The sequence below is a fragment of the Barbus barbus genome (assembly GCF_936440315.1).
Source record: "Barbus barbus genome assembly, chromosome: 46".
In the NCBI taxonomy this organism is placed as follows: domain Eukaryota; kingdom Metazoa; phylum Chordata; class Actinopteri; order Cypriniformes; family Cyprinidae; genus Barbus; species Barbus barbus.
In genome coordinates, this window is record NC_136724.1 from 22,516,130 (window position 1) to 22,544,091 (window position 27,962).

At 37.5% G+C, this 27,962-nt stretch overlaps 1 protein-coding gene and 2 gene segments (V, D, J or C); 1 reads left to right on the plus strand and 2 right to left on the minus strand.

Annotated features, from left to right (window-relative positions):
- The window catches only part of LOC306864845 (Ig kappa chain V-III region MOPC 63-like), a 684,433-nt gene that overhangs the window by 237,396 nt on the left and 419,075 nt on the right, over positions 1-27,962 (plus strand).
- Positions 1-27,962, minus strand: part of LOC306864846 (Ig kappa chain V region K29-213-like) — a 764,502-nt gene that overhangs the window by 235,433 nt on the left and 501,107 nt on the right.
- Positions 91-27,959, minus strand: LOC306864827 (netrin-3-like). Its single transcript, XM_079409087.1, has 8 exons — positions 27,801-27,959; positions 20,309-20,478; positions 17,830-19,079; positions 9,407-9,595; positions 4,658-4,807; positions 3,681-3,734; positions 2,898-2,972; positions 91-2,494 (listed from the first exon to the last, which is right to left on the minus strand). The coding sequence occupies exons 3-8, from the start codon at positions 18,866-18,868 to the stop codon at positions 2,160-2,162; spliced, it is 1,842 nt and encodes a 613-aa protein (XP_079265213.1). The 5' UTR covers positions 18,869-19,079; positions 20,309-20,478; positions 27,801-27,959; the 3' UTR covers positions 91-2,159.

Here is a 27,962-nt window from a genome sequence, read left to right on the forward strand (position 1 = left end):
GATTTTCCTACATTTCTCTGTAATATTACTGACACAAGAGACATTATCATACTTGTACATCATAAAATGCAGATACATTGAGGTCCGAAAGTTTAAAAGATTTATTTTAAAAACAAAGGAGTTTTAGGATTGTGAAAAACCCATGAAAAGCCATGTTGTAATGCAAAATGTAGAAGAGATATTTAAAATTTGGCACTATTTCTAGTAGTGATAGACTGATATATGTGGCCATTATCAGTCAAATCATGCTCTCGGTTCTTCAAGTCAGCTGCTGTACAGAGACACAACAAATATCATTAAAGTCTGAAAAAGTTCAATGCAAACTAATGCATTTGTAATTAAAATGAAAAAATAGCAAGTGTATGTGTGTGTACTCACAGTAAGAAGAATACACGTCATTATTCTCATCTTTGTCTTGTCTTTTAAAACGGTCAGACGGCAGATAAAAACCGAGACATTCAGTAGTAGAGGAGAGAGAAACATTAGGACAGAAACGTGGTCTACACAAGCATGCAAACACTCCCAATTTCACATGTCATTCGATTCAGTAATGCAGCAGAATGCAATTCATGAAGCTATTCTAATCACTGCCACAAGGGGAGCTATGATGTGCTAGCATAAACAGTTCAGTAAACACACACTGCACAACTTTTGCCCAGATTTTTTGCTCCAATTTACAGTCTGAAGGAGTTGATAATAGAAAATCAGAGGCTTTTGGCAGTCCAGATTATGAATCCATACTGTCAGATGAAACATTTGATATTTTGAGGCGAGTCTGAACACATATTGTGTAGTGTATTAAATCTTAAGCTAGATAATGGTAGTTAAACTGATGATATTTTTATTTAGGATGTAGTTCACCCAGAAATGAAAATTCTGTCATCACTGACTCACCCTCAAGTCGTTCAAACCTGTATGACTTACTTTCCTGTGTGGGAGATGAAAGAAGATATTATGAAGAATGGTAGCCAAACCAATTCGGTTCCCATTGACTCTGTTGCAATGTTTGCCCATCCAATGGAAATCAATGGGATCCACAAATGTTTGGTTACCAACACTCTTCAGAATGTCTTCGTTTGTGTACCAGAGAACAAATATATGCATACAGGTCTGGAAAGACGCAAGGATTTTTGATTCTTGGGTGAACTATCCCTTTAAAAAGGATAACAAAATTTGATCACCTCATGTTGGCTGTCAAGAAAAAACAAAACTAAAACAAAACACAACACAAAGTAGTCCACACACCTAATGCTCTAAAATACGAGTATTCTGAAGCCATATATGAAGCTTTTAAAAAGTTGTGCTTGTATTTAATCCAGTCTCTAAATGGATTAGTTTAACAGTGCTGTTTTTATATGGAAAAAAGGGAAATTTTCCTCTTGAGTTCCACAGAATAGAATAACATACTATGGGTTTGGAACAACATGAGAGCGAGTAAAATGATGACAAAATATTCATTTTGGTTGAATTTTGGGTGAACTATCCCTTTAATGACAGACATTTGCTCCTGCCACAGTAACTCAAAAAAGCATGTTAAAAATGCACAATGAAACCATGTTTCCAAGCATTCGTGCATTTGCATACTTGCGCCGAGTACGTTTCTATCTGCTAACGGACATGGCTCTATTCTGCACTAGATCCTTCAGTATCAAGTACACACATCCACACCTACGACACACAACCCACAGATACAAGCGCGCTTAATAAGCTCTTCCAAAGTGAAATGATCCAGGCCGATGATGATGATGAAGATTTTGAGGTTTTCAGAACTGAAGCGAGCAGCATGTGGTGAACACCAGTGTGACCATCTGATGAAGGCCACAAAGACGAGAAGAACCGAACCAGATGCGGACAGAATCGTTCCCCTGATTTGTAATTTTAGGACGTATTTCATATTTGATTGATTAAATTGTGGCTTTGAGAGGAAATAGAATCAGTCCTTGTGCAGCTCAGTCAAACTGCAGCATGTGTGTGTGTGTGTGTGTGAGAGATTCAGTGGTGTGTGATTAGAAACAGTCTTTTTAACGGTCCCTTTAGAAGGCTGACCAACAGGACGACATCAAATAACGCACTGGAAACGAAGATACGCAGAGTTCACTCTCCCAGTCTCCCGCGTACGCTGGACAGTGGTCAATAATAAAGAGTTCCCTGCCATCCCATCATGCTTTGCTGCACTTGCCTTTCTTCTCTTTGCGCTGGAACTTGCGCAGTCGTCGAGTCCAAATGTCCCTCCACTGAATGACCAGGCTGTTTTTGTCGGCCAGCAGTCCCGGGCGTTCAGGGCTCGCGGTGCCCTCGCTCGTGCCCAGGATGAGGAAGCGTTTGCTCATGTGTATCCGCGGACATTTGCAGGCCAGGTCCTTCATATGGACCCACAGCACGTGATCGCCTCTCTTCAGCGGCTCTCCGCGGCTCTTGTACACAGACACCAGGCTGACGGCAAATTTGGCCCAGTCACCGACCGTCTCCATGTCAAACACACTGACCTGGACAGCTACACACACACACACACACACACACACGAGAATGTTACACCAGAAACGATTAATGCTTGATTTTGCATTAAATCACAAACAATGCTTCTTGAAGCCCTGTATAAAAAAAAAGTTGTACAGGGTATTTAAATAGCAGCATATGAGGTAGAAAAAATTATGAATAGCTTATTGATATAGTGATATTTACATCACTTGACTCCATGTAAATATCACTATATCAATAAGCTATTCATAATTTTTTCTACCGCTATTTGAATACCCTCTACAACTTTTTTGCACATTCTTTTGCACATTCCTGTTATATTACTATGTATGTCAACAACATACTGACCTGCACATTTATATTTATATTTATATAAAAAGGACTGAATGAAAACAGAATGAAAGATAAAGGAACTGTACCGTAGTCCTTTTTACAGTATTTCTTCATGTTTATCTTGAGATTTCCCTTCAGTGGTTTACAGTATGAATCACAATCTGAAAACACAGAAATGTGTAAATTAAAATTTTATTAGAATTAAAATGCACTGTGAATACTCTCTTTCTAATAACACACTAACATGCCTAAATCACTAAAATCACAAAACCATAAACTCATTGTATTTGAATAATTAAATCTATCTATCTATCTATCTATCTATCTATCTATCTATCTATCTGTGTGCCCCTGAATTTCTATGCTGGTTCAGGCTGGTTTTTGCTGGCTTAGCTGATGGACCATCATATCCACAATATTTAAAAAAAATGCTGGTGAACTAGCATGCAATTATTAATTGGTAAATTTGGTTTACCAAGGACCATTTGCTGGTTAAGCTAGTTAGGAAGCCTTTTCTGGTGTTTTCAACAGGGTATTGTGAGTGTTTTAGAGTGTTTGCAGTAGTTGGCATGACTAGTGTGTGTGTGTGTGTGTGTGTGTGTGTGTGTGTGTGTGTAGCGCTCATGTGGCACACTGTGTGAAGTGTTCATTGACCCAGAAGAGCTGTTGAAAACACACACAATTCCTTCACTTCTCTGCTTTCACACACACCTCTGCTTCACTTTCACTCATGACAAGGACAGATTGCGAGTTCTCCGCCCCTTTCCAGCAGTGATACAGAGCGAAACGCCAAACAAAAGTGAGCGGTACTTCCTCTGTCTGTCTCTAAAGTCTGTCCTGAATGTGTCTGTGTGTGTTTGTGCACTAACCTGAAGGCTCCTCTGTAGTGCTGATCACAGCCGTCGGCTTTATAACAGGGATTTCTGAAAGACACATATAGGATGACGTCAGTGTGCATTCCTGTCGCTCAAACTAGATTTGACACTAAAGGTCATGGGATTGATACAATGTAAGTCACTTGGATAAAAGCGTCCACTGAATGCATGAACCCAAATCTTAATGTGCAGGTGAGGAGAAGGTGTTTGACTGACCCACTGCCTTACTATGTGTGACAGCTAACCATATGTTCACTTAACTAAACTTTGAAATCAAAATCGTCCCTAAAAGTTTTCAACATCTATCACAGTGTCCCAACTAGACATAATGCAATTAGTTTCCAGACAAAGCTGCTCAACTAATCAGAAAATATCTGACTGTGGATTTTGACACTTAAGCTGAGGATACCCAGAACAGAAGTACATACTTGTCTAATTTGGGGTTAAATAAAAGGGAAAAGAGATACATCTGACAAAACTTTGGGGAGATAATGAATAGGAAAAATTATTATTACATATGAAATACATTGTCTTGCATGTGAACGCTCGAAAACCATAAAAACTATTTTCATTAAAAATAAACAAAAAATAAACATTAACTGAAATAAAATAAAACAGTGTTTTATTTCAGGAAGTTGCAAACAATTCTCTTTTGAAACTTAGTTTAACTAAAATGCCTAAAACTATACATTAAAATGAAATTAAAAATAAAATGAAAACATAAAATATAAAGAAGAACTAAATATAAAAATATATAATTCTAAATAAAAGGCCATAACACTCAATCTCAATGACACAAAATGATACATTGTTACATACATAAAGTGAATAATGCTTTTTTTGTAATGCAAAACTTTTCTGTCAGGTTTGGGTGTCATTTTGGGTAGTATTAGTCATTGTTTTTATAAAAACAATATAAGTTTATAATACATCTTCATGTAGACAGATAAACAGACGAGTGTGTCACTCACTAATGCACGGGGCGACGGGCGATCGGCTCTGCTGATACCCTTTAGCACAGCGGTTGCATGTGATGCCAGTCACCCCGTCTTTACACGGGCACTGACCTGTCGTCTGGTTACACGTTTTACCTGCAGCTCCCACCGGATGGCAGTCACATGCTGAAGAGGAGGGAGAGAGAGAGAGAGAGAAAGAGAGAGAGAGCGAGAGAGAGAGAGATGATCAGCTCTGGCACAGGGGCAGAAGGGAAGTCCAAATAATGGCCTTAGTCCCCGTCTGGACCCGTAAACATTGCCACGACACTCAATCTGTTACACACACTTCCCGTAACCACACGTACACACACACACACACACACACACACACACTGCTATATCTCATTTAAAGTCAGATGGCTCAATATTATATTAAATTAGGGGCTGTGTTACAGGAATTACACATAGTAACCGAAGTCTCCCACAACAACAAACAAAGAGTCACAGCATGGAAAACAGGTTTCATGTACTGCGTGACATACTCAAACACTCACAACATTATACTGAAACTACAATAGAAACAGCTCGTTCAGAAATCATGTTATGATGCCAAGACCAAGAGCTGAGCATATCTAATTATTCTTAATATGACTATTTTTCATGTTTTATAGTAATAGTTATTAGTTATTCATATAGTAATAAGTTATTCAAACTATGACATGACAACAACGTATGGGAATCCATGTAATGACAAATAAAATAATTATTATGATATAAAATTTTAAAATAGTAAAATTAAACTACATTAAAAAAATAAATACTTAATAATTAAAAAAAAAAACATTTGCTTCATGTTTCAGTTTAGTTTGCATGTGAACACTGCAAATGAACTCTATTTCTAAATATTGTGGCTAATATTTGTTAAGAGTGTGAATGGAAAGTTAACTGAAGTGATTCAGATCCAAGTTCACTTCCAAGTTAAGTGTGAATCCAAAGAAATTGAGTCCACTTAAAAAGGTTTAGGCACGTTTAATGTCATATTATCATTTATACACTATTGAGACACTATTATACACTTTTTAAGTGTTTGTATTAGTTTTTATTTTATATTTCTTGTTTTCATTTTAGTTAAGGTTGTAGTAGTTTTTATTCATTTTTATTTAAGTTTTAGTTATTTTAAAGTAAATAAAGAGAAATAAAAAGGATATATGTATATATATATATATATATATATATATATATATATATATAATATTTGATTAACCAATAACTGTAAATTTTGGGCAAAAAAAGTGAACAGTTTTCTATTTAAAATGATGGCTTTGTGTTGACTATTCTAGTGTTTGAGCATGTGTCTACATGTGTATGTGCACTGATGTGAAACTGTGTGTTTCCTCTCTGTGTCGAGACTCTCAAAACACACACACACACACACACACACACACACACAGAGAGAGATAAGGTCTGAACAGCTGTGGCAGCTGCAGGTGAAGCTGGACGCTCCAGAGATCGAGCTGTGAATTCATCTGTGTGTGTGTGTGTGTGTGTGTGTGTGTGTGTGTGTGTGTGTGTGTGTGTGTGTAGGTGGAATTTAAGGAATTCTCAGGTGCTGTATCACAGTAACGCTGATAAGGGTCTCAGCGCTCAACATGGGCGTTATCAAATTAATACTGACAGCACAACAAAAGAGTTCCTGATTGACGCACATACACACATTCATTCAGTCTAAATACTAATGTCATACCAAAGAGGTTCAAGAAGCCACAAACACTCTTGTGCAAGAGCAGCACTGGTTCTCGTTACCAACACATTTTAAACCAGCAGAGAGCAGCAGAAACAACTAGACTTTTAATTTATGAAGCAAACGTCAGACGCTTGTCCTGGTGGTCTGCTTGGTTTTTCTGGATTCTGTTTGAATTTTTCTGGACTGCTTTACTGTTAGTAATTAAATTTTACCTTTAGAATTTAACAACAATTTAATAAAAGTTTAACAAAAATTTAATTTTGAGGGCCCTAAGAAATCTGTTTTATTTTTCCCAAATTAATTTTTTTTTTTTTCTGGATTATGGTTTAATGTTAGCAATTACATTTTAGTGTTACAATTTAACAACAGTTTATTGAAAGAGGAATAAAAATGACTTTTTTAGGGCCCTACGACATCTATTTTGATTATTTTTTCCCAAATTCTGTTTTCTGTGTTTTTAATGATTTAATTAACTTTTAACAATCAAAAAGGATGTCTAATCAATTTAATTCACAAGACTAACAATTTTTGACAATTTTCGCAACAGCCATATGAAATATTTATTTTTTTCAGAAATAGATATTTGTTTAAATATTTCTGATTTAATATTAATTTATTATCAAACATTATGGTCAAATAAAGGCATAAAACATTAACAGTTTAATCAGTCTTCTAAAATGTAATCAAAAGAAAATATACATTTTATTTTTGTCAAACTGGCAAGCGCATGCTGCAATAATGCAGTACTGTTAAAATGCAATAATAATTTTATTCATCTGTGTGTATATAACAAACTACGCTGCTCAAATGCAGGTTTCATATTTAAATAGCAGTCTTTTGAGCTATAATATTCACAGACACGGGTCCATATTTCAATTTAATTTACAGCCCTACTTTTGATTTATTCATCCAAAATTGGCCAAAGTCTGTGACATTCTGTGTTATACTGAAAATTCCATTTTTATGACTGGATTCCGTTATTCCTCGTTTTCCACATCACCGAATCTATAGGGCTCTATACCACTAATAATCATGATATTTCATACACACACACACTTTAAACCTTATCACTGATCCAGGTGAATAAATTTCAACTCTTGGCACAGAAATCTCACATTTTTCCAGCAGCCACAAAAGCAGAATTACTGATGGATAGTTTCGCAGGAAGCAGACGTTTTACGCTGCTCGCAATTTAACTTACAGAAACCCCTCTTCTTATGGATTGACTTTTCCTTCCAGAAATTCTCCACTTACAAGACATCTTTTATCCAAACACTTTATCCACACATTTTTCTCAAACTCTTGATGTGTGTTTGCTTTGGCCGGAGTGACGGCAGCAGATATATGAGCTTCACGTACAGCCTGCTCCCAGTGCACACCGGTCCTGGTGTGGTTTTATTGAACTCTATTCTATTTTTAGATTTTAATTTATATACATGTGTGTGCTACTGATTTTATGTGGAAGCTTTCAAGCAGGAAAACACGGTGCATAAAATATTTTTCACCCATAAATAAACAGTAAACCATAAAAATGACTGAGTCACAGTCAGAAAATAAAGACGAGGGACTCTTATGTAACTGAGTATATTCTATAAAATCATGTCTAAACACAAAATTTAAAAAGTAGTGTTAAAAATCTAAACCAGGACTTCACAAACCCTTTTGTCAGCCGAACCTCTTTGACATGTTTACTTGAAGTTGCACGAGTTAATATTTCAATAATTTAACAACACATTTGCATGTTCACGGTTCTCTGATATCAGGTCAAATGGCTTGCATGTAAACAAATAAAATATATGATAGTTTTTTATGTTTTATTATATTATAATTCTATATTATAAATATTTGTTTCATTTTAATGTTACATTTTTATTATTTAATTCCTTATTAGCTTTTCATAAACTCATGAGCCCACAACCTGAATAACCCAAAAATAATCCTCCAAAAATCGGCATGTTGCTCAATACCATCATTTATAGAGGCTTGTGTAAGTACGTTAAACAGCTGTAAGTGATTTTTTGGAACACAACACATAACATGTCGCTGTTACTTGACAGATGTCCTCAGAAATCACACTTGAATTTCAAAGTTTTTCAAATTATTTGTATACTTGTCTCTGTGGCAGCTCTTGGTTCTGTAAACAGCAAAAAATGACCTGACAGCGGCCCATTGCACGTTAACCAATAAGAAACATTGTCTTGTTTATTTGAGCGGTCCCAAATTGTTTGGGACGGGACTTCCTGTTTTTATAGCGGAAGGGAAAATCTGTTTGGAAACAGTCATTAATTTTGTAATTCGGCATGCTGCCACTAGGGGCACTGAATGACACCCAGCTGAGTTCGACTTCTTGCAAACACTTTGAAGCAATTCAACACACAATTTTGACTCACTGCAGTTTAGAGGTGAAGGAATAAAAACAAAAATCGCTTTTTGAAGACAGAAATATTTATGGAAGCCTGTTTCCACCACTGAATAAAAAATAATAGAAGACGACTTTTATCTCACAATTCAGAGTTTTTCTCACAATCGCAAATTTACAGCTCGCAATTCTGACTTTTTTTCTCAGAACTGAATGATATAAACTCGCAATTAAGAGAAAAGGAGTCAGAATTATGAGATATAAAATTGCATGTTATAAAGACAGAAGTGTGAGATATAAATTCACAATTCTGAGAAATAATGTCAGAATTGAAAGATATAAACTTGCAATTGCAAGAAATAAAGAGTTTATATCTCGCAAATGCAACTTTATTTCTCACAATTCTGACTTTTTTCTCAGAATTATGAGTTAATATCTTGCAATTGCGACTTTTTTTCTCAGAATTACGAGTTTATATCTCACCATTCTGAATTTTTTTTTCAGAATTACAAGTTTAGATCTCGCAATTAAAACTTTTTTCTCATAATTCTGAGTTTATATCACCCAACTCTGAAAAAAAAGTCGGAATTGTGAGAAAAAGTTGCAATTGGTGGAAACAGGCTTCCATAAATTTCTGATATTAACTATAGACTGAACAGTAAAAGATTGAGGAGTGTCGTACCTTTGCAGGCTCTGCGGTGTGTGATGGGTTTGCCCATGTCTCTGTAGAATCCCTCTTTGCAGTAATGACAGTGGCGTCCAGCGGTGTTGTGTCTGCAGTTCATACACACTCCTCCACTCTTACGGCCGGACAGCTTATACAACTCCATGTTAAAGCGACAGCGCCGTGCGTGCAAGTTACAATTGCACGCTATAAAGAAAGACAGGGTGAACATGTTAGCGATAGAAGTTGCAAATCACGCATATGTGCATACAGTGTTTTTCTCAAAATGATGATTGTTTGAGACGTACAATATAATTAAAAAGGATTTTACAGTCTGACACTGCAGGAGAAGCTTTAGATCCCCACATGAAATGTTTTATTATCTATTTTTTTAGCAAGTCATCTGTTTTCTGGTGCTTTAAGCAAAACACTAATCTGAGGAACCTGTAATGAAACAAACTTTATTAGTCTCCAAAGAACCATACAGCAACTCAAGAACTCTATTAAGCCAAAAAAGGCCTTTATATGTACTGAACCTTACCTTATATATATATATATATATATATATATATATATATATATAATTCCATTATACATTCAAATATTTGCTCTGAAAGGTTAAAGCTTTAAAAGGTTTTATCTTTTTCATTTCAAGATTTGAAATGCCTGTCTGTGTCTGTGTGTGTGTGTGTGTGTGTGTGTGTGTGTGTGTGTGTGTGTGTTATTACAGGGCCAATTTGTATGGAATTCTGTGGTTAATGAAACCTGCTTGGGCCATTCCCTCACACACACCATCTGCTGCTCTGTGTGAGAGTGTGTGCGTGTGTGTGTGTGTGTGTGTGTGTGTGTGTGTGTGTGATGAAAAGGGGGTGTAATTTCGGGGGGTTTCTGGGCTATAGTCAACAGGGTGAGATTACAGCTCGATAAGTGTCTGCAGGCGATGTGTGTGTGCGAGCACTGTAAGGGTATGTGCATTTCTCCAAATGAAATTCCAAAAGCGTGACAAAAAGAACACACATATTCACACCCAAATAAAGTGCTACACGATCACACACACGCACAAGACAGAAACTTAATTATTAAAGCATACGGTCTAAATATGAACACTTTCTAGGGCGTTTCCAGATGGGGTCTGATTTGAGCGGGAAGGCTTTGGAAACGAGCACAGGTTTGCTGATATCTCCCAGCGCTGCGTTTGTGCCTTGAGCGTGGTACTTAATCTAAAGTTGTTCCAAGGGTCTTTCTCAATGGCACCCTTCCTCTGTTACAAGAACTTTCCAAACACAGCTGAAAGCACTCAAACCTATTAACCTGAGGTTAGAGCAAACCCAGAGCTCCAAATTCATTTATGTAGAGCAGAAACGTTAGTTTGATGGAGCGTGCGCTGCAGGTATGCACCGAACTACACCCAAAAACACATTTCTGTAAACACCATACATCTTACAGTTAATGTTGTGAAAATTAGAACACAGATACATGTAACTCTACATATGTTTTGGATTATGATGTCTAAATTAATCTGATTAATTAACTGTACTAACTATACTAATATTGCTGTATAATTAAGCAATATAACAGTACTAACTGCTGTTATACTATAGGAATCATCAACTGTTTGGATACCCACATTCTTCAAAGTATCTTCTTTTGTGTTCAGCAGATGAAATAAATTTATACAGGTTTGGAACAACTTGATGGTGAGTAAATCATGACAGAATTTTTTGGGGAGTAAATGATCTCTTTAAGATTGCGAGTTTCTTCAAATCACTCACTCAAAGCAATAGTGATAGTGATGCTTGTCTTAGTGAACGCCACTAATAAAAAACACCAAAACCGCAGAATAACACCTTCCACAGAACATCACCTGTGCGTTTTAACACACATATGTTTTATCAACTAGGAGTAACAGCTCATTTAAAATTCCATCCTTGGTTTTATGTGAGCATAAAATATCAGAACATTTGGCTCACAGGTGTTTCTAATTGATTAGGTGTTTCCTGTTGCGTAGATTGTTCACACATGAAAGAGTCGTGAAGTCTCACGTCTCTGGTCAGATCTTTTGTTTTCTGCCTGTGAGAGAAAAGCGAGTGTTTTCAGATTCCAAAAGAATGAGGAAAATTGGGAAAAGTCATAACACAAGAGTTGGGTGTAGTCAAAACAGAAATTTGGCAATGAAGCTGCTTTGAAACTGTAGCTGGTCGAGTTACAAGCTACTCATAATTTAAATTACAAACAAGCTACTAGAAAACAAATGGCTAACTACTCTGTATAGCCAATATTTTAATTTTTTGCACACACAACAGTATTTTTTGGCACAAAAAATCAGTCTCTGTTAGGATAAGAGCATAAACAAATACATTTACATTAAATACAACGAATATATGGTGTGTTTTCTAGTTTTATTAGTTGTTCTTATTGTAAATTGATTTGTTTAATGATCAGTATAGATCCTCATATATAATATTAAGCTACAAAAAAAGATAAAAAGTCATGTGTAAAAAGTCTCTCAAATGAATCAGTTAATCTATTTCAGTTTAGTGAATCGGTTTCTGATGATCATCTGAACAAAAGTGTTCAAGTTATTCAAGTGGTTCGCAAAAAGTGAATTGCATAAAATTTCTGAATGAACCTCTAAAATCTTTCCACTAAAATGTTTCTATTGCTGTATAAGAAAAAGACGTATAATAATACAGAACACTGAACGAATCCTGCCAGGTTCTTTGGCAGGCCCTTCAAAAACACAGCAGGATGGTGATTCAAAACAACCAGAAAAAACAGGAAAATGTTCGATTAGGCAAGTTAATCTCGGCCCTTGGCGGACATGTTTTTAATCTTTTAAACTTCTATTCAACTAAATAGGCTTTTCACTCGCTGAAGAGTGACTCACTTCAAAACTCCCAGAAACAGGCAACAGCTGGAAGTTTCTTCTCTGAAGGTTTGGCACAGGACGATAACACAAGACTAGCGACGTTGATGAGTTACAGACACACCGCCGCTATTTCATGCTGGAGATCTCTGACTAAACGCTACATTTTATAAGCTTTATATTTGTTTTGAAATGTCACAATACTTACATTCACATAAAATGGAGTAATAGGGCGCTGAGAGTGCTTTAATTTATTAATTTACTTAATTGGTTACATGTGTTTAGACGAGCCAAACATAAAAGGTGGCATTTAGTATTTTTGGTTTACACGCATATTTCAGTTTAGATACTGTTGAAGTGAACAGGAAATATAGAAATCCAGTCCAAATTTCTAGATGGCTTTGGTTTTACAAGAGCACAAACCATTTTTTGAACAAGTTCTTCGACAAATGTGTCCTTTGAATCGTAGCACGCAAAGAAACAAAACGACAAGCTAGTTCCAAAACACATAATCGCTGGCAGACTAACAAATAAACAGGAAGATAAACACATCTCTACAAGGTTTCTCTACAGCATCACAGCTTTATATCATTAACGCTCTGTGTGGCGTTTTTTTTTTCCTCAGAAGCAGCATGTTTTGGTTTGTGACGTATAGGAAATCCAAGGCAGTAAAACTAGGCTTGTGTGTGTGTGTTTAATGAGGATATGGTTAGTATTCATACTTCCAGTGTCCTGTTCAGGTGGCTGTGACCGGCATATGCACACACACTTTATTATATTAACCTAGCAACTGCATAGCAACTAACTAACAACCACTTAGAACTCCTTTGTAACATATCAACACACTATCAAGCACTTAGAACACCCCTGAAACCGCATAGCAACTCATTACCAGCAACTCATAACACCCTGGTAGGATGCACTAACTACAACTTAGAACATCTTAGAAACTGCATAGCTAACACTAACAATAAAGCAAACCCATAGCAATGTACTAACAGCCACTCGGAACACTCCAGTAACTGCATAGCAACACATTAACAATCACTTAGAACACCTTAGCAACACTGCAAAACACAACCACTTAAAATACCTTAGAAACTGCATAGCAATGCACTGAAGCTCAGATGTTCAGAACACCCTAGCAACTGCATAGTAACACACTAACACTCACCTAGAACACCCAAGCAACTGCATAGCAACACATTAACGCTCACCTAGAACACCCAAGCAACTGCATAGCAAAATATTAACACTGACCTAAAACACCCCAGCAACTGAATAGCAACACATTAACACAGACCTAAAACACCCCAGCAACTGAATAGCAACACATTAACACAGACCTAAAACACCCCAGCAACTGCAATGACCACACCTTAGAAACTGCATAGCAACACACTAATGACACCAATCTGGCCAGCAACCACATGGTAACGCACTAACAGCCACTCAGAACACTCCATCTATGCATAGCAACACACTAACACTCACATAGAACACCCCAGCAACCGTACTTAGAAACTGCATAGCAACACACTAACGACACAGAACAGCTCAGCGACCACACAGCAATGTACTACCAACTAAAACATCTTAGAAACAGCATAGATAACATTCACATAGAACACCCCAGCAACTGCATAGCAAGTGAAGTGACATACTGCCAAGTATGGTGACCCACACTCGGAATTCATGCTCTGCATTTAACCCATCCACACACAGCAGTGAACACACACACAGCAGTGGGCAGCCATTTATGCTGCGGCGCACGGGGAGCAGTTGGGGGTTCGGTGCCTTGCTCAAGGGCACCTCAGTCGTGGTATTGAGGGTGGAGAGAGCGCTGGACATTCACTCCCCTCACCTACAATCCCTGCCGGCCCGAGACTCGAACCCACAACCTTTGAATTACGAGTCCGACTCTCTATCCATTAGGCCATGACTTCCCCGCAACACATTAACACTCCCCTAGAACACCCTAGCAACTGCTCAGCAGCACATTAACAGTCACCTACAACACCCTAGCAATGGCATAGAAACACACTAACAACTACTTGGAAAGTCTTAGCAACCACATAGCAACACACTAACTTTCACTTACACCATCTTAGCAACCGCATAGCAACACACTAACAGCCACCCAGAACACCCCAGCAACCACATAGCAACACACTAACTGTCACTTAGACCATCTTAGCAATTGCATTGCAACACACTAACAGCCACCCAGAACACCCCAGCAACCACATAGCAACACACTAACTGTCACTTAGACCATCTTAGCAACTGCATTGCAACACACTAACAGCCACCCAGAACACCCGAGCAACCACATAGCAACACACTAACTGTCACTTAGACCATCTTAGCAACTGCATTGCAACACACTAACAGCCACCCAGAAAGCCCCAGCAACCACATAGCAACACATTAACTGTCACTTAGACCATCTCAGCAACCGCATAACAACACACTAACAGCCACCCGGAACACCCTAGCAACCGCATAACACCACACTAACAGCCACCCGGAACACCCTAGCAACTGCATAGCACAGCAACAGCATAAGTTTTGACATTTTCTCCAGTCAAACTGTTTGGTTTGCGCGTCAGAGCCTCGGTTTGTGGTCGGCCGCTCATTAGTCTGCTATAACTCTGCTAATCTCTTTGTCCTTGTTCTCTCAGCTGAATGGTGGGATGATTTTAACGAGATCACACTCAACCACTGCCAGGTCAGGCACAAAATTGGCGGGAGTCCTTGGCGTGTGTCGAGGCGAGAAAACGAGGGAGTGAAGCGTGTAGCGGGGGTCAGTCAGAGACAGGGCCACCAAACCACAGCAGATGGCACGAGGAGAGACAGAGCCAGAGGTGAGAGGAGCCAAACAGAGCGCTGCGTTTCATTAAGAGAAAGAAAAATAAACGATCTGCAAACTCTCAGAGATGTGTAGAGAAGCACATGGGAAAAAAGACAGAGTGGACAGGAAGAATTAGATGAGGCAGAGAGATTTATGGAAGACATTAGTGATACTAATGGAGTGTCAGGACTGACCAACTGGAGCATTTGGGCACAATATATCTCTCCTGACACAAAGATTATTACATTTACACCATTCGGCTAATTTTTCCTTCAGCAATTATACTGCCTTCTGATAAGATAAGATAAATATCTGCAGCTGCTACTGATCTTTAACATATGGATAGTTGTATATCTACAGATAGACGCTAGAATCCTTATAAGAACTAGAGCCATTAAGTATATGCATCTTAAAATAAAATAAAATAATAAGGTACAGTACAAAACCAAAAAGTGCCCAAAAACTGCAGATAGATAGATAGATAGATAGATAGATAGATAGATATATAGATAGATAGATAGATAGATAGATAGATAGATAGATAGATAGATAGATAGATAGATAGATAGATAGATAGATAACTTTTGTAAAAATACTTCTGTAAGATGTAACTTCAGGAAATAAATGAATAAAATAAAATAAAATAAAATGTGATTTTAAAAGTAAACCTATCCCAGAAAGTTACATATTTAGCCTAAATTAAGCTGTCACTCTGTAGGGGTTATATAATTTTTGACCAAATGTTGGTTTGTACAATAAACTAAAAAAATATTTAACACTATTTATTTATTTGTGACATAAACTGTAGCTACAAAGTCAAATTCGCTAAATATAAAGTGTTTGTGTCGCTTTACAAAAATAATATTTTTTCTAATTTTTTTATTAAATTATTATTGTATTATATGCATTTTTCTTATATTTTGTAAATATATCTATATTGCAAAATTCTGTGTCGATAAATAAGTTATTTATTTTTTTATTTATAGCTGCATTTTAAACTTTTTCTGCAGAGTGTCTATGCTGTAAAAAATATGCTTACATTCTGCTACACAGCTTCTTTGGCAGCCGGTGTAAATTCAGTGCTAATATAGCCGCCAAAATAAATAAACGCTGCTTTCGCACATGTGTGAAATAGACCTAGTGCTCTCACTGCTGTCAGGAGCGTTGGGCTCTTCAGACACAGGTTAAGAGAAGAGGTTTATGTAAAGATTAACATACTGCAAGACAGACATACACAAACACAAACCTCTGTCCTGCACTCGAGTGTCAGTCTGTATGTATTCAATGGAATGTATCCAGCATTAATACCAATACAGGCAAAGTCAAGCTCATAAATCAAAATCAGATGTGAGATGTGATGAAAATTAACCCTCACGATTTTAACAAGAGATCATTTCGTAACACCACACTGCACCACACTGATCTAAAATGTAGTGAGCTGTCTACCTAGACGGCAACTCCAAAGGGTTAGCAGCATAAATATGCTGCTTTCGATACTTTATTTTGATATATCTTTGACAAAAAATAGCCAATTCCAGAATACACTGCAACAAGCTCCAGTGAAAAATTCAATTCAATATGGCGGGCAGATCGAGAGAAATGCTAAATGTAAACATACTGTAGATTAGTCTTTTTTGATTGGTAATTTGTTTAGCCAAGCGACATTTAGTGATATTTAGCATAACGTTTCATTCAATACTGACATGCAGCAAAAATATAATTCAATATAATACAAAATTTAGCCTTTTTTACTCAATATTATTATGTTGTCGTCAATTTTCATATAGTTTAGCAAAATGCTACCATCAAACTCCATCAGAGTCTATCACAATTGATTTGATGGTAGCATTTTGTTAAGCTGAAAGGTTGAGATGAGTGACCAAATCATTGGCAAATAAGGCCTATTCACGCTAAGAAAGATAATTAACTATATCAGTGTCCACACCAATGAGCGATAATGATCTGTTTATTATAAGCAAGCACTGCCATTTTGTCATCTGCCACTTTAAATGCTCAAGCTCTTGATTTAGTTGGATTCTGATTGGCTGTCAGTGTTTTAACCTTCATTAACTTCATCGTTCCTCTGTGTCATTATTGTAGCTGTGGTGTGAATTTCGCTATTCTCATAGAATAGGAATGATTATTAAATCTTTATTAGTGTAGTTGGTGTGAACAGGCCTTTAGGACACCTATGTAGGCAATAGTCAGCAAGGCATCTCACTAGAGGCCAGATTTACTAAATAGGACAATATAGCCTGAGAGTGCAATGTCAGTAAAGCCCAGATACGGTCAGAAAGTTCTACAGATGATCTACAGGTGATTCAAGAACACAGAGCATTTCCATAAATGACCAATCCAATTTACAGAGAGCAGCACAAATGAGCAACAATGTCATATCAAGCACAAATGGGTAAAGACATGCTTTTTGGTCATTAAATAATAGCACAAATACCAGCCAAACTAACTACTATAAATCTTGGTAAATCGCATTGCAAGATTTATTTTTAAATACTCTCCTCCCATAAATTTAGCATCAGAAAGGGAATTGCTCATTTTTCACTGCGTGACTTCAGTAAATCCTGACAGTAGTGTTTTAATGTCAAAAGAGGGTTTGTGCTGGTACAAGCTGAAAGTAAATCTGGCTCTAGGTTATGGAACAGCTAACGAACATTGAATAACTACCACATTTTAATGAGAACGCCGTGTCTGTGTGCAACTTACGCAAGCACTCGTTGGCTTCTTTCGCTGTCGCGCGTTGCCAGGGCCGGTCGTAGTGAAACGGTTTGCAGCGGTCACACTCCGGACCCTCAGTGTTGTGCTTGCATTCACACACCAGTTTCCCATCCTTCTCTCGCACACACCTGGAGGCGTGGCCGTTACATTTACACCTCCCACCCACTTGGAAGTCGCCAACCGCGTAGTAATAACTAGGCAGTGTTCCCGGCGGCCCGAGCGGGTCTTCGCTCTCGCGTCCCGACATGGGCAGCGCTCTAGGGTGCTGCGGGCGACTGAAGACCACTCGAATGTCAGTGACTGTCACCCAGTCCTGCAGAACAGGGCTTGAGTCGAAGTCCTTGCCCGAAGGGCGTCCATCTAATGTGCTAAAAGCAATAAGGCCACCGGAAAGCGGGTAGACATCGGTGTGTCCATCCGTGCATAAAGCTTCCTGCTCGTTCTGCTTGGTGATTGCTGCTTTGTTGGGTCGGTTGTACATGCGACGGCACTGCGACGAATAAAATTGGTAAGGCGTCCAAGTGCGGCCATAATCCATGCTCTTATAAATGGCCAGCGATTCGGGCCGCGGGGAACAGAACTGCAGGCTGACGTACGTGATCTCAAACTTCTTCCCGAGCGAGAGCGTGAGCGTCACGTTGAGTGGCGAGCCCTGCAGGTTCTCCGACTGCCAACAAGTGAGGTTGTGGGCGGAGTTTAGGTCAGTGAGGTAGGAGGCAGGGTGAGCGTGGCGAGGGTCCGATGTGTCGCAAACCTGGCACGTGCGCACAGCGGGACGGTCGTCGCGTTCCACTAAACTGCAGGAGCGAGACGGCGGCTGGCCGCATACGCTCGATACGCTGACCTCCTGGCCAAACGCTGCATTGATGAACTCTGGGATACATCGGCGGGCGGCACCCGTCTCGTCATAGCAGGGGTCTGTCGGTGTCACTTGAGGCCCAGCGAATGGGTTCGGACTGTGACTGGAGGCCCAGGGAAGCGTATGGAACAAAGTAAGCAGAGAAAGCAAGTTCCGAAAACTCTGCATGATGTCACGGGAGGGAATGATGAATGTGGGATGGGGAAGGGAAGGAACGTATCCAGATGGATGGGTAGAGAGAGGGGGAAGTCAAATAAACAAATATGGCTGTAGCGTCTCTTCAGATTGGAGAATGTGTGATATCTTGGAAAGTTGACCCGGCCAGAAAACATCCAGTGGATAGACGACTTTCCCAGAACCAACTCTCTGCAGTGTGTGTCTGGAAATCAAAAGGCACAAAATGTCAACAATATTCATGCACCATAAGATTATATAGTACTCTAAGGTACTTCAAAGAGACCATGTTCAAAAAAATGATGTTTCTACAATGATACCATAACACAAGCGAAGTGCACTGAAGAAAACAAGGTAAAAAACAGGGCTTAAACACTTTTTTTCAACAAATAGTCAGTGAAACGTGAAGCTTAAACCTTTCAAAATGTAAAAAAGACTAAACATAAAAACTAAAAAATACATAAAAAAATCTATATATTTTTTTAATAAAAACATTAAAAAAATAAATTATCATAAAATTTAAAATAAATATATTTTAAAATATTTAAAAATATCTCAACCCAATAAAAACATACATTGTAAAACATGAAATAAAATAAATTTAAAAATGCATTAAATACATTTAACCAAACAAACAAGCAGAGAGTTACAGTACATATAGTATTCAGCCTAAATTCAACTGTCACTCAATAGGATCTAGATAGTTTAGGACCAAATGTTGGTTTGTATTTATTGATAAACTCACAGCACTTAAATCAAATACTACACTAAAAAAGGGACACCAATGAGTTGTAAAATATGTGTATCTACTTTATGCTGAACATTTTGCAATCATTTGTAAAATTCACTGCCATGATGTTACTCTGATGTGTATGTGAATGCCAGGACATTGCTATGCAGTTGCAAAGGTGTTCTAATTAGATTTTAGTGTCGCTAGGGTTGCTAAGTGATTGCTTACAAACCAAATCAAAATCTGGCTTCAGTGTGCATTTGTGGGTTTTTTGCCTGTTTTATAGGCCTGCCGTTAAAAGTGATCACTTAGTAAAGTAACAACACATCTTTGCAACAACACGCATTAAGGAATTATTAATTTCTAGAGCACAAACGGAGCTGCAACTTCAGCAATAATAATAATAGTGAAGATTGTGCAAGTGTGTTTAGAAACACTCATTTATAGACATTTCAGCCATTTTAGGAAAGCCGTGCATGCAGAAATACACTGCAGCTGTTATTTGATGGGTTAATTTTGTCTTGGTAAACACATGCTGAGATTCCTCATGTTTTCTCAGGGAGTTTGGGCCTTTGGAGGCCAGGGGATTTGAATGAGAACATTTAATATAATGTTGCTGTTGCTTTTCTAGATTCATAACGTAGAAAAACATTTCTACGAAACAGTGATATTCATCTCGTTTTAAAACAAAGAACGCGCACTACCTCTACTGCTGGAGGAATCAGCAGTCACAGTCCGTTCCGCATCCTATGTGCCATGTTCCAGACAGACACCGAACGGATAAAACTCGATCCTCTCAAACTCTCCTGATGCTTGGATCCGCAGGTCGACACGCATATGATCTGCCGGGAGGGAATCTGATGAGATCCGCACGCTGTTTAGAGTTAATGAGAAACAGTTTAACATTAGTGTGTATCTGAGCCGAATCACACTTCTACAGCACTACAAAGAGCAATGAACCATGAAACCAGAGTAAAACTCCTCTCTTAGGACCTGTCACTGCGTGTGTGTGATGTGAATATCAATGCGGCTCATTCTGCTTGGGCCCCTTTGCAACGGTACAGATGGACCCTCAAATAAAGGCAGTAAAAGCATACTACACACAACTTATACATTTTATCAAATGCCCGATCAATTAATTATTATTATTGTGCTGAAAAACAGATTAGAATTTGGCTCAGATGCATGAAGGCTTCACGTCACACCTGTTACTATATCATGCTCTTCCCATGCAATTACAATGAAGCTGTCAAGCATCAAAAAAGGGCACAAAAGCAACAAAAAGACTTATGACAGTAGTCCATACGAGTTTTCTGAAACCATACACTGTGTGAGAAGCAAACAATAATGTCAGAGAGTCAGAGATGTCAGAATCATTCGTTTGAGTTGGATCCTTCAAATGATTCAGTTGATTCAGTTCACAATCCATTCATTCGTTAAACTATGAATCAATAATTTTTGGTGATTTGGTGTCCTTTTTCAAGTTTTTAGGAAAGCATATTCCGGCATTAGTATCATGCAATCTACAAAGCCTGTGTTTCTGATGAGAATTGTAGAGCATATGTTTTATATGAAGACACAATAAGCTCTGAATGGCCCCTTTTTTCCCTCTGTTTCTGTCACAGTCTACCAAACTCTCTCTCGCTCTCTCTCTCTCTCACTCTCTCTCTCTTCATACACACCTCTTCAGTCACACATCATCAAACACCAAACAGAGAATTAAGCTCATTATTTGACCCTAACGCCGTCAGTCGAACCCTCTCACCCCCACCTCACTCTTTCTCTACCTTGCTCGATCACTCTAACATAAACACACGCGGGAAGTTGTAGCCTAATGGTTAGAGAGTCAGACTCGTAATCCAAATGTTGCGGGTTCGAGTCTCGGGCCGGCAGGGATTGTAGGTGAGGGGAGTGAATGTCCAGCGCTCTCTCCACCCTCAATACCACGACTGAGGTGCCCTTGAGCAAGGCACCGAACCCCCAACTGCTCCCCGGGTGTATGTTCACGGTGTGTGTGTGTTTACTGCTGTGTGTGTGCACGTTGGATGGGTTAAATGCAGAGCACGAATTCCGAGTATGGGTCACCATACTTGGCAGTATGTCACTTCACTTCACTTCACTTCTTCACACACAGAGAAACACGCATAATTCAGCTCCCCTAGTTTAACCACTCCTGAAAAAGACATTTCTAATTCAGTTCAAAAACTGTATTGCAAATTATCAGTGTAACAATTTGACCCCAAAAAAATAATAATAATAAATTGAGATTGTAATGAACAAAGCCTGATGATCATGTTATCTAGCATTATTTTCCAGAATCTTCCAGCATCTTGTGGTTCAATAGGTGCAAAAAAATACACTGTAAAAAAAAAAAGTTGAGCCAACTTAGAATTTTAAGGCAACCAGCTTCAGCAGTTTTTTTAGTTTTCTCAACTTGTTGTTTTAAGTTTATACAACAAAAAGTTGAGAATCTCCACAAAAATAAGTTGAGAGAACTCAAAAATCTGCTGAAGCTGGTTGCCTTAAAATTCTAAGTTGGCTCAACTTTTTTTTTTTTTTTTTTTACAGTGTAGTACCTAAATATACAATTTAATGATAAATTATATATATATATATTTAAATTGCTACATTTTAATTGAACAGTTATTTTATACAATATTTACTTGAAACAATATACATGAAATATATATATATATATATATATATATATATACATGAAATATATATATATATATATATATACATGAAATATATATATATATATATATATATATAAATATATATGCAATGTATGGATTGTATTGTACATATTTGGCAAATGCTTAGTTTTATCCACATCGACATTACATTTAAAATTACATTATGTTTTATAAGTTCATGCACTCTCTGGAAATCAAAGCCATAATCTTCTTGTTGCTAGTGCCATGTTTTATGGTTTGAGCTACAGAAATGCTACAGTTTAGCATTTTTCTAAGTCTAAACTTTATTTATTTTCCAGAATTAAATGAAAAAAAAAATCCAAAAATGTCAATGTGGTCTGAGACGTTTGAACCCCATTGTGTGTATTACGCACATATTCTGATTGTGTGGTCTTTTGGTGTTTACACTGGGTGTGTGTGTGTCCATGCCACAACATCATTTAGTGACGGATCCATCAGAGTCTGAGAAAAAGAATACACATGCCTCTGATTCACACACACACACACACACACACATGGGAGCATGAGACAGAAATAGGTGAAAGGTTTAGTGAGACAAAAAGGGACAAATATGGACAGAACTGAGGAAAGGGACGGTATGTGGGGGGAGAATAAAAAAGACAGATATTTGCTGAAGATAAAGGACATCAAATTAGAGATGAGATATATGAAAGAATGAAAGAAAAAGAGATGGATCACAATGAAGAATGGACGTCTCTCACAGAATGACTAAATATGGAGAGTCGGGTTTCTACATCGAGCATGTGTGTGTGTGTGTGTGTGTGTGTGTGTGTGTGTGTGTTACTCATGAAACAGAATTTATCAGAACTGAGACATAACACAAGTGCACAGGCTCAGATGACAACTAAATACACTTCAGATTTGAAGGTGAAGTGCTATTTCTTTTGATTGTAAAATACCAGTGTAAGATGACAAATATAAAAATAGCATCTGTTTCTATAATCTTTTCTTTTTGTTTGATATCACCAAGGCTTCACAGACTAATGGATAATGTTAACTAATAGCCAAGCAAATATTTAGGCATTGTTTTAGCAAACTCACATTCAGGTCCAGGGTTACTATCGTTAACTAAAACTATTACATAAAATGTTAACTGAAATAATGTTGAAATAAAATAAAATATAAACATTAGATGAATAAATGTCATAAATAATTTTAAGTAGAAGCATGCAAATAATTACTATAATCTAAAACTGAAATAAAAAATAAATTAAACCTAAATAGTAATATTTAAAAAGTGCAAAAACTCATTAAAAAAAAAACATACAAATGATAAAAAACACTAAAATATCACTGTTCAGGTCTAATTCCAGTCTGGATTAAACTCCCACTTCTTAAGATCCAGTAAATTCCCAATGGATTCAATTTTCTTATTAATATCCCTTTCATTTTAAATGGGTTGAATGCAGTTTCATGTTGATTTTAATGGGAGAGAGAGAGGAATTGGTCTGGACAAACTAATTCAGAGTGTCTCAGCAAAGAATAATCATGTATATCCCTCATCTGACTCCCTTTTTCAATAGCAATTTTCCTTTAAGATTGCAATAACAAGATACAACAGAGAGGTGTGCTCGCTGTCAGCATAACTTAATCCACAGAAAACCAATGATCAGTGTTGATTTGACCTAACACATGGTGAAGAAGTGTTGATAACTACAAATTTCTGCACTACATCTATTCATGATTTAAGTTTTATCGAGTCTCAGGCCCAGTCTGAGGTTTTTCACTTGTTTTCTGGTCCAGCAGGTGAAAATGGTGCATCTGACACTTAAAGTAAGTAGCAGCACGCTCTCCTCAACAACACACATGATTTGAGGAACCATTCATGCCTGGGAAGTTTTTCGATGGTTAAAACTGATTAAAAAGTCACATACAGCAAGCCAACAACTTAAATGCATGACTACAAATGTGCGAGTGGAAAGAAAACCGCCTGGTAAAAGAATGCAGCCACTGCGACCAGACCCTTCCGTCACACACATGGACCAAACCCAGCCCTCACTAAAACAGCAAAACCTGATCCTTAACCACACACACACACACACACACACACTCACAGAAAAATACACATGATGACCGGGTCATGCATTGATTGCTGATTTCAAAATAATTTGAAGATAATTTGAGAATCTGTGCAGTAATACATCATGCGTTGCATCACACTTCTATAATTATACTTTGGGGACAGAAATGTTGACAGACGTTCACTAAAACTAATCTAGTTTAAAAACCTTTTTCCTCAAAGATTTAAAAAAATGATACATAAATAAAGAAATGTTTTTTTAATTCTAAAAATGCTAAGAAATAGCTTTGGTTGGTTTGTATTAATTATCATAAGTTTTATAGGAAAACAACAGAAGTCATCATTTAGATATGCAAACGAGTGGTTTAGGGGTTTTAATGCATGGGTTCTGTGTAAAATAACACGCAGACTTTCACAATCTCACACATAAGCACACATCTTTTTCCATTCGACAACAAAAATTTCACCGCTAGGCATCACCAGCTTTGAACTCAGGAGGGAAACCACAAATAATTTTATGAAGTGTTCAAATACTGACAAACACATTTCGTGCACCACACTTGCTTGCACACACACACACACACACACACACGTACAAAGTCATAAGGTGCCAAGGCTACAACAGATTGAATCATTTAACACCGCTCTCCGACTGGACACACTCTATGTGTGTGTGTGTGTGTTTTAGGCAAAGGAGTTGCACGGCACAGAATAACTTCAAGCGCACACACTCCCACAATTACACTTTTACGGCTGTCACCTGCTATTTTATGACCCCTGACCTCTTGACATGCTTAAAATCACATGCATAAACAGACAGACCAAACACACACTCGAGGAGCGATGCACGACTCTTAAAGGGGTCGTATCATACATTTTTGTATATATACATATGTTTTTCTTTTTTTAAATTAACCCAAGATCCACTTAAATATTAGTATTTTTGTACCAAAAGCAGTAATTTAGTGGTAAAACATGAGCTGTTTTCCACAACTGACTCTTTATATTATGCAGTATGGATGGACATTTGTTCAAATGTATTCATCTGTCTAAAATCAGACGTTTGCAACACTTTAATAAATGTTTTGAAATCTAAAAGTTACTTCAATAGTACACAAAACTCTTTTATCTCAAAAGATCAAGATCAAATTTGATTCCTGATATGACCCCATTTAAGGTAAGTCCAGTAAAGCAGTTAAAGTTAGTGTAGGGACTTTTTTGTTGGCGACAAAAGAGAAAAGGGTGTCATGTGCGCACACACACACTCACACACTCACAGATGAAACTTCCTGTGCTGGAAGAGGAGGAGAGTGAAATATAGGCCATGTTGACTTTAGCTGCTAAGGTGGACCGAGCCAAGACTGTGTCAGATCCAAACCTTTCACTGAAGTTGAGAAACGCTGCTCTCATGTTGCCCGGCACTGAAAATATGGCCCAATTACGTCTTAAAATTCAGGAGGAAAGGAACATAATGCTAAAACGTGATGCAAAATCATATGCATACAGTGCATCGTCACAAAAGTGCGTGATGTATGCTAATTAAAGAAAGAGTTCACTCAGTTTTTTGTCATCAGTTACTCACCCTCACATTGTGGGATTTGTCCTTTCTGTGAACACAAAAAAAAAGTTTCGAGAATGTCCGAGCTGCTCTGTGCATACCATGAAAGCATACATTGACCAGACTCCAAAATGGACAAAACGCACCATAAAAATACCATAAAGTAGACCATATGACCAAGTCTTCTGAAATCAAATGACAGCTTTGGAAAAAGTTGGGGACAGGAAAAAGTCCATCTTTTGATGGAACATTCCATTTTTTCCATTATAAAAAAAAAATTATTATCATTATTATCCATCACTTAAGATCTGAGAACCAGTGGTGTTTGGTATTATTGATATCAATCAGGTTCCGTAAAGAACCTTTCAGTGAAACATTCTTTAAAGAACCATTTTTTTCTAAGCGTGAAGAACACTTGAATAACCTAAAGAACACTTTTCAACTATAATGACCCTTTGTGTAATGAAAAGGTTTCATGGATGTTAAAGATTCTTCATGGAACCATCAATGCTAATAGAGGTTTAATGACTTCAATTTTAATCTGTTCTTCACATAAAGCTTTAGAAAACTTCAGAAGACCTGGAATATAATGCATGGAGATTTTATACAGGACTTTTATTGTGCTTTTTAGTTCTTTTTGTGGGCTGTCTGCTTTCATTGTATGGAAAAGAGGAGCGTAAACATTGTGCTAAACATCTCTTTTTGTGTTTCATGGAATAAGGAATCTCATACCGGTTTGAAATGACATGAGGGTGAGTAAATTGTGACAGAATGTCCTTTTTTTTTTTTTTTGGAGAACTATTCCATATAGTGCTGGCAGAGAGAGCTGGGATGTTGTAAGTAGGTCAAGAATCAAACTGACACACGGTTTAGTTATCAGATCTTTCTCCCTGTCCGCTACACCTCTGACTTTAATGTCAAACACAGTGCTTTTCGTTTTGACAGCTCTGAAACATCTGATTTTTTCCCCCTTTTTCTCGAGGGCCAGCAGTGGGCAGGATCAGTAAACTGAGCTGGCGTAAATGTTTTTCCCAAAGTTTAACTCTACAGTTCATCTGTGACCCCGGGGAAACCAGAGAGGGGCTTCACTGCAATAAAATCACAGGAATCCACACAAACGTGTGTGTGCCACGTCCATCAGGGGAAATCTCGACGGTGTCACGCATACCTAAGAAGACTCGTGAAGAGTTGCTTTCCTTGGCATGTCTCACGGACCGGGAACGAAACAGAGTTTGGTGCGCTCTGTTAAATCACCATTAAAAAAAGAGAGAGAATTTAGACTGTAATTGCCCACCTGTCAGAGACTGAGCAGTGCACAGGATCCTCATTATTGTCTAATCAACAGAATCTGATCATTAACAAAAACACACTAAATGAACACCTATATATTAAATTGAGCTAATTTCATCAACATCACTGCTTTAACTTATTAACTTGGTGGCTATTTAATAACAATTAATTTATTTGCATAATAAACAATTAACAATTAATTAGTTTGCATAACAACTGCACCAGCTTTTATAAAAAATGCACCACAGTAGCCACTTAAATTCATGAATAATCATACAAAACAGTGTAAAAGCTTTTATAATCTTTTAGTTTAAATATTTTTTTATGTTAATATCACGCTATCAAAGTTTTATTGCTGTAGCAATCACTAGTTAATATGATTTTGGAGGAAAACATGGTTACCAAGGTAAATTTTCATAAATTAATGCATGCATTCAGTGTAAATTGAAATTGAACTGGTTGTGATCAGCAAAGCTCTCGTTCACCTGCGTTAAAATCAAAATCAAATCATATATTCATAACTATATAGTGTTGCATGATACCATGCATTTCCATTTATGATTGCAAAATGCATGATTCAGATATTATTGAACTGTTTGAGAACTCACCTGAATCTCTGAATCCCGTCTGAACCGCTAAACCTCATTCAAGCGCGGATGTGAGGAAAGTAAATCCAGATCGATTGTGATTTAGTCCTGTTGTCTGTTGGTGAATGAAACTCACAGATACAGCAGCGGTCAGTTCCGTTCATGAGACAGAAACACACTGAC

What these genes read in the sequence shown, in the direction of transcription:
- LOC306864827 (XM_079409087.1), bottom strand. Translation starts at nt 18,868, where the DNA reads ATGCAGAGTTTTCGGAACTTGCTTTCTCTGCTTACTTTGTTCCATACG. An exon ending in AGAAGCCAACGAGTGCTTGC is followed by an intron (nt 9,596 to 17,829) that starts GTAAGTTGCACA and finishes CTTTCTTTATAG; the next exon opens with CGTGCAATTGTAACTTGCAC. An exon ending in ATACTGTAAAAAGGACTACG is followed by an intron (nt 2,495 to 2,897) that starts GTACAGTTCCTT and finishes GTGTGTGTGTAG; the next exon opens with CTGTCCAGGTCAGTGTGTTT.